The 19,495-nt window shown below is 41.1% G+C and overlaps 1 protein-coding gene across 4 annotated transcripts in view; it reads right to left on the bottom strand.

Annotated features, from left to right (window-relative positions):
• Nucleotides 1–5,962: 5,962 nt before the first annotated feature.
• Nucleotides 5,963–19,495, bottom strand: part of SLIT2 (slit guidance ligand 2) — a 314,805-nt gene continuing 301,272 nt past the window's right edge. For 2 of the 4 annotated variants that reach the window (XM_044417691.1, XM_044417694.1), the window contains 5 exons: nucleotides 19,336–19,466; nucleotides 15,105–15,259; nucleotides 13,610–13,898; nucleotides 8,833–9,044; nucleotides 5,963–7,758 (listed from right to left, as the gene is read on the bottom strand). In XM_044417691.1, coding sequence (XP_044273626.1) covers nucleotides 7,517–7,758; nucleotides 8,833–9,044; nucleotides 13,610–13,898; nucleotides 15,105–15,259; nucleotides 19,336–19,466 — 1,029 coding nt within the window. In that variant the 3' untranslated portion in view covers nucleotides 5,963–7,516. The remainder of the gene's footprint in view (nucleotides 7,759–8,832; nucleotides 9,045–13,609; nucleotides 13,899–15,104; nucleotides 15,260–19,335; nucleotides 19,467–19,495) is intronic. The other 2 variants (XM_044417692.1, XM_044417693.1) reach the window with 2 other exon arrangements.

Raw genomic sequence — 19,495 nt, 5'->3', positions numbered from 1 at the left:
ACCTTGGAACTGTTATAGACAAAAGCTAAATATAAGCCAACAACCCAGGGCAGCCACAAAAAGGGCAAATGATATTTTGGAATGCATAAATAGAAGTATCACTTCCAGAACAAGTGAGGTATTTGTTCCCCTTTACTCTACACTAGTCAGACTTCACCTAGAATACTATGTTCAGTTCTGGGCAGCCAGGTTTTAAAAGGATGCAGAAAAACTAGAAAGGGTTCAGAGGAGGGCAACAAAGATGATACAGTACCTGGAAACTAAGCACTAAGATGAGAGACTGAGATGGTTGGGCATGTTTAACCTCAAAAGAAGACTACGAGGGGATATGGTAGCACTCTACAAGTAGGTTAAAGGCAGTCACAAAGAGGAAGGAAACAACCTCTCCTCATTCATCCCTGAGTGTAGGAAATGGAACAACAAACTTAAATTGCAGCACACCAGATTCAGACTAGGCACCAGGAAAGAAATTCCTGTCAAAACAATCCAACAGTGGAACCAGTTGTCAAGAGAGGTTTTGGGCTCTCCCACACTAGAGACATTCAAGGTGAAACTGGAAAGCCACTGAGTGGGATAGTGGAAATTGGTGTCCTGCAACAGCAGAGGTTGGACTCAATGGCCTTCTTGGTCCTTTCCAGCCCTACTAGTCTATGAATCTATGGTCAGGAAGGTGCTGTTGCGGTCATGTTCTGCTTGTGGGTTTCCTGTGGTAGCTGGTGAGCAATTTCTGCATGAGCAGAAATACTGTTAATGCCCATTAAGAAGAATAATGTACAAAAATGAATAAAATGTCATTCTTTAAGTAATAGATTGAGATCTCTTAAAGGTTTCTAAATAGTGTGTGGTTGCTTGCCATTCCAAGGAGAATCCTTTTCAGCCAAATCAAATCTCAATAGTTTTTCCCTCAGACTTGAGCTCCCTAAATTCCACCCCTGAAACAGGAACATTTCGGAATTGCCCTAAATGTCCTTGTGAAATGGAACATACACTGTCCATCAGTTTCTCTGCCTCCAGTTCATCCTGCTTTTTTGGCTTTTAAGATGATTCAGATGTTTCATGGACTGCCTACTGGTTGACTTGAAAGGGGAACGCTAAATGTATTGCCTCTAACTTATTTCATTCATAAAAATACCATGCTAAGTATATTAAATTTAAAAGCACAATTCAGAGTGATTACAGTTTTATTGAGAACACTTTAATTATACTGATAATTTTATGAGCAAGCCAAGTTACAACACAATCTAGGTTGCTAAAGCGGACTTCCCCTACCTGGTAGTTGAAATCAAAAACAAATGGAGAATACCAGGCTGGGGAAGGCTTTGCTAAGGCAACAAAGTGACTTTAGATCTGTATATATATATTTTTTTAAAGGGTCTTGTTCCCCCACCCCCCCTCTCCGGCCACTATTTTCCTCCAAATTTCCCTTTTTGGGGGGAGGTGACAATATGGAGACAGTGAGGACTGAATCAGAGTGGTACCTCCTGTTCAAGAAATCTGGTAAAGCCGCATCCTCTAACCTAGAAGGTCCCAGAATAGCTGTATTATACTCCTCTCCCTCTGAATTCGCTCCTGAGCCAGATGGGTGATTGAGGCTAGAGAACATGGCATCTATGTGTACTTAGACCCTTTCTATCTGTGTGTACTTAACACTTTTCTGAACTTCTCTTGGCTTGAAACTTCTAAGAAGTAGTTATATTTTGCATGACACTTTCTCTGTGGTTGCCTTGATATCGCATGCACTTTTATAGATAATGTTTTGTTTCATGGATGTGTATACAGCCAGGACCCTGAGGGTGTGGAATGGGCTTCCACGAGAGGTCGTTGAGGCCCCATCGGTGCGGGTGTTCAAGGATAGGCTGGATGTCCACATGGTGAGCATGTTGTGAGCGGAGCCGGCTGGTGCCGGAGGTCAGACTAGATGGCCTGGGAGGCCCCTTCTGACTCGCTCTGTTTTCTATGTTTCTATGTTTCTATTTCTTGCATCCAAGTTAATATAGGGCTTCCTTATTCTTTAGTATTCTATCCCTCCATGTTTTTTCCGTGAAAACCTAGCTTTGCTAGATTTAGGCTTCCTGGATCTTCTGCCTGCATCTGCTACATCAATAAAAATATTTGCATTCTTGCCTCTGTGATAACATCAGTTTGTGCAATCTTGATTGCCTTTTGTAGAACCAGATCAATGTCTTCCAGAAGTCATGTTTGCAGTTTGTAGTCTCCCACATTTTCTGATCTCTAATTAGTCAGGGTCTCAAAGCTGCAAGACTGGCTCATCAATTTATACCTTGCTTCATTTCTCTCATGTTGTTCTCAGGGTGTAGCAGAACATACATCATTTGGAAGTTTCATTGCTCTTGGGTATGTGATATTCCTGTTTGGTTTAGAACAGGAGTCCTCAAACTTTTTGAATAGGGGGCCAGTTGAAAGGCTGCGGTGACCATCGCAGGCCGGTGAGGTGGGGGGCACAGGCCAGTGAGGTGCCGTTGAGCGCGTGCGTACGGGAGGCAGGTGGCGGCGGCTTGCTCACTCGGACACCATCTCCAAACCAGCAAGCCGCCACCTCCTCACCCACGCAGCGGGCAGGGGATGGCGGTGCGGGCCGGATATAAGGCCATGGTGCGCTGGATCCAGCCTGCAGGCCGTAGCTTGAGGACCCATGGGTTAGAACATGGGTCCTCAAACTGCGGCCCGCAGGCTGGATCCAGCCCACCATGTCCATTTATCCAGTCCACCTCAGATGTTTTGGACTCATGCGGAGAAAATGTTATCAGAGTAAGCAAGCTGCTGCCTCACCACCGCCTCACTGCTTGTGCACCCGCGATCACGCCAGTCTCCCCCCCAGCATGCCTGCAGTTGTGCCTGACCCCCCCCCCGACTGTGCCCGCAACCACCGCCGCCTTTCAACTGGCCCCCTGTTGAAAAAGTTTAAGGACACCTGGTTTAGAACTACTGAAAAGCTAGAGTGTTCATTGTAATGCAGTTGCACAGCTTGGTGGAAGGTCTCCCAGTATTCCCTGCTAGACACAGAAAAATGCCTGTCTTTTGTGGATTTTTTTCATCTATTCCTTCAGCTTGCATGTAAATGACAGTCTTGCTTAAATCTTCCAGGGTTTTGCCACATGAGCTTAGCTGCCATGGGGCTTTGAGCATTCTGCCCTTTTTCTTTAGTTTTATGCCCCTTGTTTTAATTTTTTCAAAATTTCACTCTTAGTACAAATTGTTCTCCATCTGAATTTAGGAGGTATCAGAGGAGAGTTAATGAGTTATTTTATTAAAACATATCTTCCCTTTCCAGTGCTCTTTTTAGAACCCAGGGCCTAGATCTAACCTAATGAGCTAGGGGAGGTGTCTGTAAAGGTTGCAGTGCTACAGTCCTATCCATATTCAGCCAAGAGTCTTGAAACTTCCAGCATTCCCCAGCCAGCATAGGACAAAAAAGAAATAAGGGGATGTATGTGGGGAATATACTAAGCTATGTGTACATATGGAGAGTTGTCTTTTCCTGAGTGATCTGCTGTATTTGTAGTTTTCTGCCACATAGTCACTTGGTTTTTACAGTGTTTTGCCTCACTCTGAGTGGCTCGCTTTGCATAGGGTTTTTGGTTTCTCTGCCATTAATTTTCTGAATGTCCTTTGGCTTGTAATGCCTTGGACTCAGTGCTTCCTGTTTGTAAAATGGTATTTTCTATCTCTTCTAAATGCTTAATTCCAAATCAAGATGCAGAACAAGAGAGGGAGAGAGCACAAGAGATGTGGCTTTTTATGGAAGCTTGGGCTTACCTGCTTCAGTGGTACTTTCATTTCCTGCTTTGTGCTTGTAACATCATTGTAAGTCTGGACCATGGAGTCTGGACATTAAACATTAATGTTTGTCATCTTAGCAGTCTGTTTGTGTTACTTGGTGGCAGAAGACTTGTGAGCAGTTAGAGATTTATGTACCAGAATTTGATTTTTCAACAGCAGCCCATATATCCGTATAGTTACCCATTTGTAGATTGCTATAAAGAGCACCCATTCAAAAATTTAAATTTTATGCATAATTATTTTAAGTAAGAGCAGCATGGTCTATTTTAATTTTCAGGGATTGTATATCAAATTATAGTGTTTTGGATCTTTCTAAATCTTATCTAAAAATTGTAATGTTCAGTTTACTTTATCATTTTTTTCTTTCTGTTGTGGTCTGGATTCATTTTTGTAACACACAATAAAAATAGTTTTTTGGAAGTTTGCAGGTTCACATATACTCAGATTTAAGTATCTACCCTATCACAGGGACAAAAACTGGTTTAGGCTGCTGTGAGCTGTGCTCTCCTGTTCTGTAAAATGGTGTTTCTATTAGGCTTCGATATGGCATTATTACTGGGACATGATAAGCAATAAAGGGAAAAGTGGCTGCTTTGAAAATGCAATTGCAAGGCATTGAGAAGCAGTGGTGTAGTAGTCAAGAGGGACTTAAGGTGATCTGGGTTCTGCTCTGCCATGGAACCAGCTTGGATGACTTTGGACTAGTCACAGCCTCTCACACTAACCTACCTCACAGGGTTGTTGTTGTGAGAATAAAACTGAAAGCAGGAAGACAAAGATATAAGTCCCTTTGAGTTCTTTAAAAAAGAAATTGAATAAATGAATGAATTTGAATCACAGCTGCTGTAGAGTGATAGAGGAGCTGGCTTGTCCAATTTGAACATGAAGAACTGAAGAGTAAGGAAGAGTAAATTTTATAACTTGGCCTCACATTTCAGGGGACTGGACTAGTACTGCTCATTTTTTATTTCTACATGTATAATGAAAAGGTAACAAACAAATCACTAATATTCTCATCTTCCAAAGGAAACTGATGTGTAAACACAAAACAGTGCAGAAGAAAGTCTGTTACATCCTCTCTGCTTGCTAAATAAACCCTAAGGTGAATTTGATTTTTGATGTAGCCACTGACACATTTAAATTTTTCAGCAAAAATGTTTATCCTACATTGTGAAAAGATGACTGTATGGTCTCTCTCATCACTTGTATGAATTGTGTTATATAACTTGGTGTGTGGTTAAGCAGTATATGGTTTAAATGAACATGCTGCAAAAGGCTGGCACTGCCTTCCCTCTGGAAATTGTCACAGTAATCCTCTGATCAATTATAGTAATTTTCTGGATTAAGAGCTGAAGCGCAGCAGTGCAACATATTTTCTATAGGAGAAACTCGCACGTTTCGTGTCCAGGCTCCCCAGAGCCCATTTGCTTCTCTGTTTATTCATCCCATACCTCACCAGTGAGAAAATGAGAGACAGACCCTGCCATCAGGCTTACAAGTGTGGCCGGCCAGTATAGACAGCTGTTTTATACCGAGGCTGACAGTCCATCTTTGCCAGTGCTGTTTACCCTTGATGGGCAGCAGCTCTCCAGGGCTTCCTGAGATGCTTTGATACAGGGAGATGCCAAGGACTGAACCTGGACGTTTTACCTACAAAGCATGAACACTTATTGAACTATGATTTTTCTCCTAAAAACACACCAATGATACATTTTTGGACATCTAAGTGACTCTGGGGAGCCATGAGAAATAGGCCTTAGAATCTATCCTGTACCAGGGTGTTGTCTTTTACATATTTTGTGATGCACATCATACTGTGATCACCAGCTTTGTTATGTATAGAATTAAAAGTACAACTTGCTGTTTCCTTTGAACAAAAAGTCAGGCTAATTCACGGAGAAAAAAATACAACAACATTGTTTTTCCTTTGAAGATGATGCTTGTGAGTAATGGTAAAGCTGCAATACTTCCATGGAAATTCTTCCAGTACCCTGGATTGGTTTTTTATTGGGAAGGCTTGTCAAATTTATTTAAAAGCTACAGATCGATTGTTTAAAAATGTTGAGTAAGTTAAATTTCTTAGAAGAATACAAGTAAGAGCTGCACTGAAGTAAATATCTGTTTAATTTACAAACATCAGTAAAGGTACTGATATCAGTCCAAATAAGACAAAGCAACACTGTATTACACATGTACATCTAAATTTTCTTTTTTTAAAAAAATTGAAAAACCCCTTTTTATAGGGTACCCCGAGATTTACTGAAAAAAGAACACAACCCACTATGAATAATTACCAATCCTATGTTGTGATTTAGCAGCAACATGTTAACAAAGGGAAACATTAGGGCAAGTAAAACAGTTTTAATATTTGGGAAAAGTCACAGTTCTTGGCAGTACAGCCCCTCTCTGTTTAATTTTAAAGGCAAGGAACTCCAAGGGAATATTAGTTTGTTAAGGTCTACTTTCTAGTGTCATTTTCTACATACCATTTCATTTTCCGTAAAGTAATGCATATTTAGGGAAATGATCATTTCTATACACTTGCCACCTACTGCAAAGACATTTTTTTCCTCCTACATTACAAGGACTTGAGAGATGCACAGTACTTTGCTACCATGAAAACTACAAACTGTTGTTGCATACAGCATCCTGTTCCATCAGTAACACTGGATGAAAGGTTGCTAAGGAAAACAAATTTACCTGGACCAAATCTATTTACCCCATGAGAACATGCTATGTTAGTCCTATTGCAAATATCCTGATTTTAAGTCTTTTTTAAAAAACAACAACAACAGGAAATACAAAAATATCAGGACAAATATAAATTAATATATATTAAAGCATTGAAAAACAGTAAAAGGGGGTGGCCTACATGTTAAGTACAGTGTACTTTGATACAATAAATATTTCTCAATAAACTGAATACTGTATAGAGCTGTTCAGAACTCATAGAAACAAAACTCCATATTATAACTAATTTTCCCAACAATAATCTATTTTTATCATCCCCTTAACATTTATCTTACAAAAAAATTAATACTGGAAGAGGGTAGATAAACACTTGATTCTTCTTTTGTTTTTGCTAACATGCCAACATAAAAGAATTTATCAGGAGATTTTAAGGGTATGGTGCATCCTCTTCTGTTAGTGAGCCCTCATTTCCCAACTTGATCATGTATGACATACAAAATGGATCACAGATTTGTTAAATGTGCTGAAATGGATTCTTTTCACCTGACACTCTTCCTTCCACCCCTACAAGAGTCTGATATGGTCTTGTCAAGACAATAAACCCAAACCCAAATTTATTGTTAAAGTAGTAAAAAAAAGTCTTAGTCTGATCGGTTTCTTATTAATAAGCTGGAGTATTTAAAGTCACTTTGAGCAGGGTGCCTGCTTGTCCTCAGCATGTTATAAAGAAAGCTTGATGTTAAATGCAGTTATGTTTCCCATCACTGTTGAAATGTTACCAGGTCTTTATTTTTCCTTCCAACTCCTCTGGGTTACAAGAAGTCTCAGTTCAAGCACTTGATTGATGTTGTTGTTGCAGTTGAAGAAAAAAAAGTCTTTATTCTCATAATAAAAATAAGTCTGTTCTGTATTTTACAATATATTTCAAATATTTCCACTATGAAGCATTAATTAGTCCAAGACATGGTCAATAAGTATACAACATTTTTTTAAAAAAACAACAAGTGGGGCAAATAGGACACATTTAGGAGGGGCACTTTGTACAGCCGCACTTTACCATCTTCTCCACCTCGTCCACAAATGAGGAACCATCAGTGCATTCAAAAGAGTATTTCCGCCTCTTGCTCCTCAATGGCCCGCAGCACTGCCCACTTGAGCACCCTCCTCTGCATTCTAGTCTCGATACCTTCTTGGTCGTCTGGCACGCGGCATAACCTTGCTGCTTTTGGAAGTAATCTCTGATTCGTTCCCCTCGACAAGAGATTTCTGTAACATGAAGAAAGAACATCCAGCAAATGACATACCATGTAACAGGATAAAATACTTCTAAATATAGTTTCTGTTTTACATTTCTTTTAACTTAGAAAAATAATGGTTTTGGTATACAGGATTAACTCTAGATTGCAATTTCAGAGTGGCTTATTTTCAGCGAAGATTTATATCTAAATCATAAATACACTATTATTACAATGACAAGAAAATTGGAAATTCAAATCTTTTTCTTTATTACAAAAATACACATCATCTGTTCTTAACAGGATGGCCAGCTGTTTTCCTTTACTGTTGGGAAGTGCTTGAGACAGCATGCATTTTCATTTATTAGACCTTGAGTTAAATATTATTCAATCTGTTATTTAATAGAAGCTACATTCCACTAACTTCATAAATTACTGAGGCATAAAATCAGTTTAAACAGGAGACATCTGGTTTAAAAACTCAACCCCCATATTCTATTCTAGTCACATTGATGCAAAGTACAAAATAAATAAATGTCAGCTCAAGAAAAAAAGAGATGGGGTGGGGGAAGAAAAGACAGCAGAAGTGAAAGAGCACTGATAGACAAGGAGAGAAAAGAACAAGTCATCCTCTTTTCATCCATCTCACCTGTATACTTCGCTGTGATAAATCAGTTGAAGATGAGAGGTCAAAAGTAGAGTTTGTGATAAAACTAGGAGCAGAATCATTGGATTTGGCTTCGCAGTTGCAGAAGGTAGAGAAACAATAAATACAGAAAGATATAGCAGGTAAAAGGTGGCAGTTTAAATATAGTAAAAGCTGCTTCTGAATAAAGAAAAAGTTTTCACAGCAAAATCTTTGGGGAAAAAAATCTTGAATGTTAAATTCAAGAACCATTTAAAAAAGGATTTTTTAAACAATTAAATGTTATTTTTTAAAGTCATTGAGATAAACTCTGTATAGTTTCAAGGGGATAATGGAGGGGAAAGAAATTTAAAAGCTTGCAAAGAAAAATGTACTGTGTGTGTGCAAAACTGAATTTTTTAATATGTTTTGACATTTCCCCCCTTACATTAAATGATGATAACCCGATTGTTTATTTACCTTTATCGCAGCTGTCCCCAGTGTATCCGCTGCTGCATTCGCAATACGGTTTCCCAAGGCCTGAAAGCCTGCATTTACCATGTTTACATCTGATGGACTGGCAGGGGTTAAACAGTTCTTCATCTTCATCACAGAGGACTCCCCCATGTCCCTGCAGGCATTTACAACTGTATGAAAATGCATTGATTGGCAAGCAGGTACCATGCACACATCTACAGGGGGAGACAAGCCCAAGAGAATAAAAATAAATTATTCATCCAACCTAAGGCTAAGCAACATTAACTATAAATGCTTTTGGACGGCACTCAAAAAGGAAATTGCTTTTAGGGTTTTTTCCTTTTCTTTTTAGATTGCACTTTTTCAGGAAGACCCATTGAAGCAGTTTGTATTGGACTAATTGGTATGCAAGGTTAGTGCAAGGATAAAGAAGCACATAGGCCATTATTCTATTAGTGCTGGAATATTGCCACTGTAGATGTGTTATGGAAGACCTGAGCAGGCTGTCACAACTACCAAATTCTGCATTCCTCATGCTTTGGGGTTTGTGTGTGCATGAGGCACTGTGGGAGCAAGGAATGCAAAATCTGGCTGAAAATTACTTGGATTGAAACAGTTGTTAAAATTCAACAAGGAAAAAAGCGACACATCTTACCTGTAATTTTGACCTTACCCCTCCCCCCACAAGACCTGTTAACCAGGGGGAAAAAGGTTGTCAGCAGAAAATTGCAATTCATTCATAGCCTTCTAGTTGCATGGGCAAGGAGGATTGCCCCAGGAAACCCAATTGTTTCTGACATTTATGACATGGTCTCTTGTCTGTCCATCTCTTGCTTTGATAAATCTTTTTCAACTATGTTTCACAGTAAAGAAGGGCTTTGAATTGAAGTGATTCTGCTATGGACTCAAGGCAATGCAGAAATTCTAGTGACTACATTCTAATGAGAAGGACGGGTATCCCCTGAGGAAAACTGTTTCAAACTTTGACAAAGAGAAGGTAAGGTTTAAATTCAAGATCATACTTTACAAACAGCAGTATTATGGGTGGGGTGGGGTGGGGTGATTTAAAAGGTCCTACATATTACTTCAGTTGCAAGGTGCTATTCACATCTCTACACACCCACCCTTTCATTCCATGTGTTACAACTATTTCAACATAAAAAACCAAAATATCAGCTTGCCAACCCTGACCAAAACAGAAACCTCTGTGTGCGGTTTCACTCATTTATTTATTTGGAGAACTTATATGCTGCCCCATTTGCATAAGCCTCGGAGCAGCTTCCACACATAAATATTTATAAATGATAGAATTACATAAAATATTGGAGACATTCTGGTGAAAAATTATTAAAATCAATAAATAAAATTAACAATTAAAATGACGTTTAAATAAAAAGGTCTTGGCCTGGGGCCGAAAAGCAAGTAACGACAGCACCAGGTGGACCTCTCTGGGGAGTGCATTCCATAAGTTGGGCGCCAACTCAGAGAAAGCCCTCCTCCGGGTAATCGCCCTCCTAATAACTTTCATTGAGGGTTCCCGGAGAACGGCCTCTGCCACTGATCTCAAGGGGTGGGAGGGCATATATGGACGTAAGCGCTCCTTTAGGTAATCAAGTCCCAAGCCGTTAAGGGCTTTATAGGTAATAACCAGCATCTTGAATTGGGCCCGGACTTCAGTGGGGAGCCAGTGAAGCTGACGGAGGACTGGAGTTATGTGAGCACAACGACCAGTCCCCATCAGCAACCTGGCAGCTCTATTTTGCACCATCTGAAGTATCCGGACCGTCTTCAAGGGCAGCCCTGCATAGAGCGCGTTACAGAAGTCTAATCAGGAAGTAACCAATGCATGTGTCACTGTCGCCAGGCAATCGTTCTCCAGGTAGGGACGCAGCTGATAGATCAGCCGAAGCTGAAGGAAAGTGCTCCTCGCCACCGCTGTCACCTGAGCTTCCAGTGAAAGCTCTGGGTCGAGGAGCACTCCCAAGCTGCAGACCCTGTCCTTAAGAGGGAGTGCAACCCCATTCAGGACAAGGTCGAGGTCTCCCACCCCGAAGCCCGACCCACCTACCAACAGGACCTCCGTCTTGTCTGGATTGAGCTTCAGTTTATTGGCCCTCATCCAGCCCATTACCTCGGCCAGGCACCGGTTCAGTACAGCCACTGCCTCACCTGGATTGGTTGAGAACGAGAGGTAGAGCTGGGTATCATTTAAATTATAGTATTACCATAGACATAGGAATACAGTGAATTTGCTTCTGCTGCCCTGATGCCAAAGATGCTTGGAAGGTAGCAGTATTAACTTTGTAGAAAAAAGCATATAGAAATAATCTAATGAGCATGCAAGCATGTACATGGCCAGCCAGCCATTGCCTGAATATACTTCTTTTAAAAAGGTAATGAAAGACGTTGCAGAAGCTAGCATCAGCTCAGGGAGTTCCCAGCATGCCTATGTCTGGCGTCCCTGTGCTGACACCAGGCCTTTTTACCACTGGCTCCATCAGCAGCTGTTCTCTGGGTGCTCAACTGGCAGCCCCAAGGGCCGCAGAGCCTTCCACTTTAGCCTTGAGTTCCAGCCTGAACTCAGCTAGTGATCTCAGGCTGCTCTTTCCTTCACTGTGCAAGAGAAATAGATCTGATAGAAACAACTCAAACAAACACTTTTCTATGTTGACTGATGGTTTTTTCAATGGACACTTTCAAAAGTTAATATTCCTCCCCAGCTAGTTAAAAAGGATGTAATTATAACACTTAAAAAACCCCTGAGCCATCACATTGATTCCACTGTGGTGTTCTATATTTATATAGTTAAAAATGCATTTAGAAATGTTTAGGGAGAAGAAAGGCCCACTATCCCCACCAGGCAGTCCTTTTCTCTGTCAAAACTTTTAAGTTACTAATTTTCCAACAATCCAATTCATCACCATAGAAATGAATAGGAGAGTGACTCTGACAAACACCTAAGGCATCTGGGCTCCTTTCAATCCACAGCACCTTCTCAAACTAGGGCATAGCACAGGGATGGCCAGACACGTCCAATGGAAGAGCCCTGTATGGTAAATGTCAGACGTTTGAGAGCCACAAGTGGGCGCCTGCAGGTGGTGGCAGCCGGCAGTAAGCAGATGCCCTTGGGCAGAGGCAGCAAGCAGGCACCCATGGGTGGCAGTGGTGGGCAGCAAGCAGCAAGCCAGTGCCCCGAGTAGCCAGCTGCAAAATAAACTCAAAAGAGCCACATGTGGCTCCTGAGCCTTGGTATGGCCAGTCCAGTCCAGAATAGAACTTAACATTTTCCCAATGCAATAAATTTCATTTTTTGTGGTGCTGACACTCCAAAAGCTTAGGGATAGATGTTTTTGGTTTTATGTATTTTTTCTTTATATTCTTGTGTGTGCAAAGAAACAACACACATTTTAAATTCAGGTACAATTCATCCCAAGAATAAATGTTATTGTAGGGGGTTAATTCTGCTCCAGGGTAGCTTTAACTTCATACAGGTGTTAACATTATTAACTTGCAACACTGATTTTTTATTTGTAATGTTCTGTCCAACAACAACCACCACCTCATTAATCTATTGGGGTAATGGACCACTTCCATTATTTATTATGAGCCTAGCATTTTACTGTATGGATTTTTCAGTTTGGTTTGGTTTGTCTTCTGTTCTGATTCCAGTACAGAAGTTCACGTATGCATTTACAATAATTCAGTAGTGGAGTTGGAAAGGGCCAGTGCAGTCATCAGGTCCAACCTCCTGCTCAATGCAGGGTGCCAGGTTAAAACGCCTCCAGAGATGGCTGTCCAGCTGCATCTTGAATGCCTCCAGCGTGAGAGAGCCCATGACCCCTCTAGATCATTGGTTCTATAGCTATATTCAGTTGGAATCTGGCTTCCTGTAATCTGAGCCCATTCCGGGTCCAGCACTCTCAGATAATTCAGGAGAGATCCTGCCCAACCCTTTGCAACAACTTCCAAGTACTTAAAAGAAACTATCATATCTTCCCTCAGTTTTCTTTTCTTGTGGCTAAACATGTCCAGTTCTTTCAGTCTCTCCTCATGGGGATTTGCTTCCAATTCCTCAATAATTTTCTGTCCCAGGGCTTCTTGATACCCACCCCAACTAAGAAATATAACAGTGCCTCCTATGGCCCTAACCTTGATCCAAACCCTAAACAACTTTGAGGAGCCATAAAATATTTTGGAATCTTAGCATCAAGGTTGGAGACCGTGCTCTGACCTTGGAGCTGAGAATCAGAGCTCTGCTTCCTTACAGCCACTGTGGAGAGAATGTGTCAGCCACTTCTCCAAGGTCAGGAATGTGACCTTGGAGAGCTGAAAGGGGGCATTTCAGTGAGCAGGGAGGGTAGAAGATCAGATGAATTGCCCTGAGCCTGTCGGCCTCCTTCCCTTCCCCTGCAAAATAACTTCTCTAGATGGGCAAAAGAGCCTGTCTAATAAAAAAGGCAGGGCATAAGGATCAGAGGTGTGGATTGCCTTCACCAGTCCCTGCATTGGACTCTCATATGTCCTGATGTTTTAGAGGTCAACTTGCCCAGCAGCTTTTGAGTTTGACTCAATTTTTGGAATGTGACATGAATTGATTTTCTTAAATGTTAAACTGGAGTTGTTTTGAAATCAATCATTTTTAGCTAGGACTTGAAAGGGGTCCATTGGCCAATTATGCCATATGCATGCTGTAAGAAGAAATGCTGTGGGAGTTAAAACCTGAGATACTGCTGATATGCATATGTGAGACACTGGAAAATACTATTTAACAAGGACTTACTTGTTTCCTAGACAAGGATCGTTGGTTTGCTGGTCACAAAGTGAGCCAGTCCATCCTCCATCACACTCGCAAGTAAAGCCTGACTGGCTGGTCACATGGCAGATTCCGTGGACACACACCTTCTTATGGCAGGGTTCACAGCCCGGGAGAATTCCAACTTGAAGTGGGACATTCCTAAAGTCCTGGAGTTCACTATTGATATACAAATGACGAATACAGCCATGAAAGCTGGTGCCATTGCGACCCGGGGACTGGCGCAGTGCAGCAACATTGTTCTTCATAGGCATGCCTACAAAACAAGCCAGGCCATTTCATAATTTAAAATGAATAAGCCTGAGTTAATCTTAATTGCTATGAGTAAGTCACATTTACACACTACCTTCTATAAAGGTATCAAAGCAGTGAAAATAATCAAAATAACAGTAAGGTTCCACGACAGAGCACTAAATAAACCATGTTAAGCAGTAGGAAACTTGTGCATTCTACTGTGTTTTACAGCCCTTAATTGGTTGGGTCACAGGCAAGGGGACCCCTGCGTGAAGAGGCTCTTAAGAAGGCATCCCACCATCAGATGTGGGCACCTACCATTCCAGGGGACGGTGCTGCCACGTGGAATGCTTTGCTGCACGTGTTTCTGGGATTACCTTCAGAAGTGTGGGGCACTTCCACAAGTTCTCTCAGATGATGGCAGAGTTTGGGCAGGGGCCTAAGGGGTGAGCTGATCTGGGTGACCTTGTGTCAAGTCATCTGGGGCTTTATGCATTAACAGCAACTTCTTACACTCGGCACAGTAACTTATTAGAAGTCAGCCCAATGCTTTGAGGAAAGGGTGAAAAATGGGTGCAAGTTAGCATCCAGCTACAGCTTTTGGATCAACGCCAAGAGTAACCTCACATACAGTATATTACAATTACCTGTTTCTTGAGATCACCAATGCCTGAATCACCACAGGTTAGCTGAAGATCACTGTTGGCTACTTAAAATAACCATAGTGGTTAGGGTGCTGGAGTGAGACTTGGAAGTTCTGGGTTCTAGTCCCCACTTGGCCCTGAAACTAACTGGGTGACTTTGGACTGGTCAATGACACTCTCCCTGACTTACTTCATAGGGTTGTTGAACTGGAGAAAGACTATGTAAGCTGTCTTGAGTTACTGCAGGAAAGGCAGCCAGGATATAGATGTAATAAAATAGTAATAAAGAAAAGTGTGATTAACTGTGGAATGTTTCACAATTAGCACTGTTTTTAAACAGAGAGATACCATAAGGATCTTCTAGATAAATCTAAGCAGTATTAAAGAACATGTCCAATGGACTCAATTTCTTCAACTTTACAAAGCCAAAGTCATTAAAAGTACCTTTAGACAATGCACCCCTGTAAAGCTACTAATATTGGTCTTACTTTCAGCTGGAATATTAGATGAAATATATGAACTTTTGCCTTTACCCAAGTCTTAATCATACTCATATCAAGAGTAGAAATAACATGTTTTCTTACCTCCTACATAGAGTGGGGAGTCAAAATTCAAAGTGGATTGTTTAGATAAGTTGGTGATGAGCTTGGGACTTCCTCCATCAATAGATAAAGAAAGAATCTGATCCATGGTCAGTAACTCAACTATGTGGAAGTTTCCATCATTGATTGTCTCAACACTACAAAAAGGAATAAAAGGTACTGAACTCCTTAAATGCTCAGATTTGTGCATGCATGCACTTCCTAAACACTAAGTGTGGGTCTGGATTTCTCCAGGCATTTACAATTCAGAAAATGAAGGAATAAGCCAAGCCAATTTTTAGTGTGTGTGGAGCTTTGTCAACTCTCTTCAGCTTGTTTCCAAACTGTAAACTGTCTTCAGATGTGTGCTACATTTTTCCCCATTTAGGCCATGAACCCTTCTTACTGCCAAGACTGCAGTTCTGGACACTGCATTTAATCATACTGAGGGCCTACCTCAAGTTGATTGTTTGGCCAGGTCAAACATCCAACACTTCCCTGTTAGGCCCTGCCCTGTCTCTCCACTTGAAACAGAGAGAATGCAAGTACCCACAGAAAGGAGTAATGAATAAGAGTCCCACTTGTTTTTGGAAGATGATCAGATGCTTCCCTCCTGGGATGGGGGTGGGGTTAAATTTCACTGGGACTGTAACATTGGAGATCCTGAACTTGTTTTCTCCCTTCCCTGAGAAATGTTTTTTTTTTTTTAAATATAAAAACTAAACATCTTAATTTCAATCATACAGCGATGGCCAAATTTAGTTTGGCACAGCAGAGATCTGAGAGCCTATCTTAACATTCCTTTGACCAGCCCAGGGTGGCTTGCATCCTTAGTCCAAGTATAAGTAACTTCCTTTGAGATGAAGGCCAGATAAGCTATTGGCCAGGAGCTATATGTACTCCTTCATCACACATGCATGTGTATGCCCTGAACATATGCATGCATACTTACCTTCTTACATCATACATGCTACTCCCAAAACCTAATGCAGTTTGTGTGTGTGTGGGGGGGTGGAGGCTTTAACTTGTGTGTGTCCCATCTGTGTGTTGCCCATCCTTGATTTAGTCCTTCTAATCACACATTTGTAATGACCTTTTCTACTGTTCCCAGTTATTCCAAATTTTCAAATTATGGGGAACACATGAAAGTCCTATGGATGTAGGAGTGTCTGTTCTCTACAGACAGAAAAGTTCCATGTTTGCACAGCAAACCTAATGTTTGTGTGGAGAATTCCTCTATTTGTGGAACAGAATGGAAAAGCCTCTGTAAAAGTGGACTGCCATGCTCACAGCAGAGCTACTGAGTGATAAGTGACTTTTGCATTTCGGCAGCAACCATTCCTGAGCTCACCAGCACTTTAAGACGTGTTGTCCGCCTAAGAATTGTTCACATCAAAAGAACCCTGCACACAGGTCCCACTTGCATATATCCACAGGGGCTTTGCCAGTTTCCTTTACCAACTGCAGACCTCTATGCTTGCCAGAGGCTGCCATTTTGGCAGTATAGAAGCTGCAGAAGGGGCCTAGTGGTCACATGGAAGTTTTCCAGTCGTTCCTTTGGATCCCAGACTTTTTGAAACAATGAGAATATAATTGAAGGAAGTTTACATTCAATTTTCAAAGTTGACTAGGAGAAGAAAAAGAGTCAAATAGGTGGCTGCAGTGAATTAAGGAAGCAAGAATACATAAAGATAGAAATAACGCAGAACTTTGGTTGTTCATTGTTTCCCAGAAAACAGCTGGCCAAGGCAGACAAAAATATAAACCCAAGAGCAGTAATCCCAGAGTCATTCCAGTTTCTCATATACAAGATCTAGTTTCAACTATTTCTAGGTTTGTAAAGGAAAAAACACGCACACACACCAACCTTTAATTCCCTTTTGTGCTTTAACATTTATGTCAATTCTTTTGTATACCATAATTCTGTTTTTGTTTTAAATGTGATTAAATGCATGCATGTGGAAAATAATATAGCAGTTACACAAATTATGGTACTTTTTATAACTCTAAACAAAGCATCATAAAGAGGAACAGATATTTTAAAATACCTTCTTAAAAGAATATTAAAAATCTGCATTTATTTTATAGAAAATGCTGAATTTTACGGGGATATTTTTTCTGTGGAATGTATACAACTCTACTAACATCTGGGTCTTTAGATATTATTGCCTAGCAAAGTACTGCATTATTTCACACAGAATGATTTTAGTCTTTTCATTCCATTTTGCCATTTGAAGTAACTTATTCGAAAACGTTTCTTCCAATAAGCAGATGGCACCTTCTAAAGTATCCATTATAGTAGCTGCAGTGCTCATCTCTAAGTCAAATGGATGATGGTGGACAGTGGTTCTAGCTCTGTCCCTCCCACCACAAGCCCGGGGCATGAGCAGGAATAACACGAGTCTTTTATGATCTTCAGGAACTGGGAGAATGACTGCAGGATGCGAATGAGTATGGGGGATACCTCATATTTTCCTCATGCTACTGCTCATGGTATACTCTTTCCTTCTCTGCAAGATGGAAGTTCCTTACTTGTGTGCTCCCATCTCTCTCCTAGTTCATATCATTTCAATTGCCCATAAGCTCAGTAGGCTGGAGAATGTCTTACTTCTTGCATGATCTATTCATCTGCCATTGCCACAGTGTGAGCAAGGACAATCCCAACCAAACTAGCTTGTGAACAAGACTTTGCTCAATGTAAATATAAATAAATGCAAACAAAATACAGACTTTCAATTTATTCATCTATTCATTCTCACATTCTATCAATAGATGGTGTCTTTCTCACAAATATGTATGCACTGAAACCATTATTTAAACTGGGTAAGGAAACAAAGGTGATTCAGAAGGGTTTCCTCAAAACCATAAGATATGAGCACACTACTTAATTCTAGATTCAATTTCAGTATTTAGTGGCTTCTAGACACTCAAGCAGCATTTTCTGTTTTTGATCTTAGTAATTTGGGTGCGAAATAGGAACAGTTCCAAGCTATACTTCCAGGCCTTTCACTGATGTTTATACTATTATTTCAACTTCATGCTCCTGTTGTCCTCCAGAATTTTTTGTCCTTTAAGGCCCAACTCATTTCAAACTAAGTGTGAAACAGCAACCTTGGTGAGACATTTGGAGTCTGGGTTTGTGGGGCCTTGGAAACCCCTACAAGAGGGGTGGGCAACTCATGGCCCTTCGGATACTTTAACCTACAACTCCCATGACTCTTCGCCATTGGCTATAGTGGCCAATAGTGACCAAACATACTCCACAATATCCGACTATCAAAGCTAGTGTTGCCTGGCCAGTACAGAGTGCTCCTGGCTGTCCAAAGCCTTTGATAGTGAGGGAATATGGAGGTATGAAACCCCCACGCTGCCTTGAGGAAAAAAAAAGCTCGGCACTTGCCAGGGATTGTAGAGGTTTAGATGCTAAAAAGAGTCTGGCCACAAAAAGCTATGAAGGCCAGTGGGCAGGGAGTGGGGCAGGAGACCAGGCAAATAGAGGACGTAAGACTGGCAGGCAGGGGTAGGAGGGAGACAAAGGGGCAGTGGTGGTGGCTGCAGTGGGGTTGCAGGAGTTTCTACCAGCACTGAAGGCAATCATCCTCTACACTCTCAAGGGCCCCCAGCAAGCTAGGCTTGCTGTGTGGTGCTGAGCTGCTTACCTTTTGATCTTAGTTCAAGGTGGAGAAGAATTCAGGCCCATGTAAAGCTTACCTCTCTGTTGACTTGGGCTTTTAGAATTCTCTCAAGTTGATTTTTAAAATTTATTACATTTCTTTCCCATCCAACAGTTATGGAATGGTATAGAAATTAAATAAATAATAATATCCTTTGCTCAAGGCAGTAATCATATGGTGCTTCCCCGCCTTTTGTGCAGTTCTTCACCATTCTAAGAGGCTCAAATTCTTTTCCCAAGGCTTAGCTACTGGAAGCAAGAGATTTAAACTCCAACATGCTGGCGTTTTTGGTGTTTTGGTCTCACTCATTACTGGAATGTGGCTCCTGACAGCTGCTCTAATAGTGAATCTAGTCCATGGACTGAAAGGGGCTACCCACCCTGGTTCATAATGTCTCCCATTATGGACAGTTTTCAGTGGAAAGCACAGTTTAAAGAACTAATGTATCCTTGTTAAATACATAATTTGCCAGTAACTATTTGGCTTCAGGAGCTGGGCATACCTAGGTACCACAAGTAACAGACTCTCTTAAAATTGTAGCTGACCATTTACAGACTCACCTGTAAATGGCAGATGTGGGATAGGATCCTGAATTATAGCTGACCCTTACTCGTCCACGATAAAGTTCCATGGCTATGTGATCTCTGTCACCTTTATATAGCAGGATTCCACTGTCTTCATCTGTTGCAATCTTGTCACAAACCATTTTGTTGTTCAAAG

This window comes from Varanus komodoensis, unplaced genomic scaffold (genome assembly GCF_004798865.1).
Source record: "Varanus komodoensis strain SLA01 unplaced genomic scaffold, ASM479886v1 scaffold9, whole genome shotgun sequence".
NCBI lineage: Eukaryota > Metazoa > Chordata > Lepidosauria > Squamata > Varanidae > Varanus > Varanus komodoensis.
The sequence above is the reverse complement of the archived record's forward strand: the minus strand, read 5'-3'. Positions and strand labels throughout refer to the sequence as shown.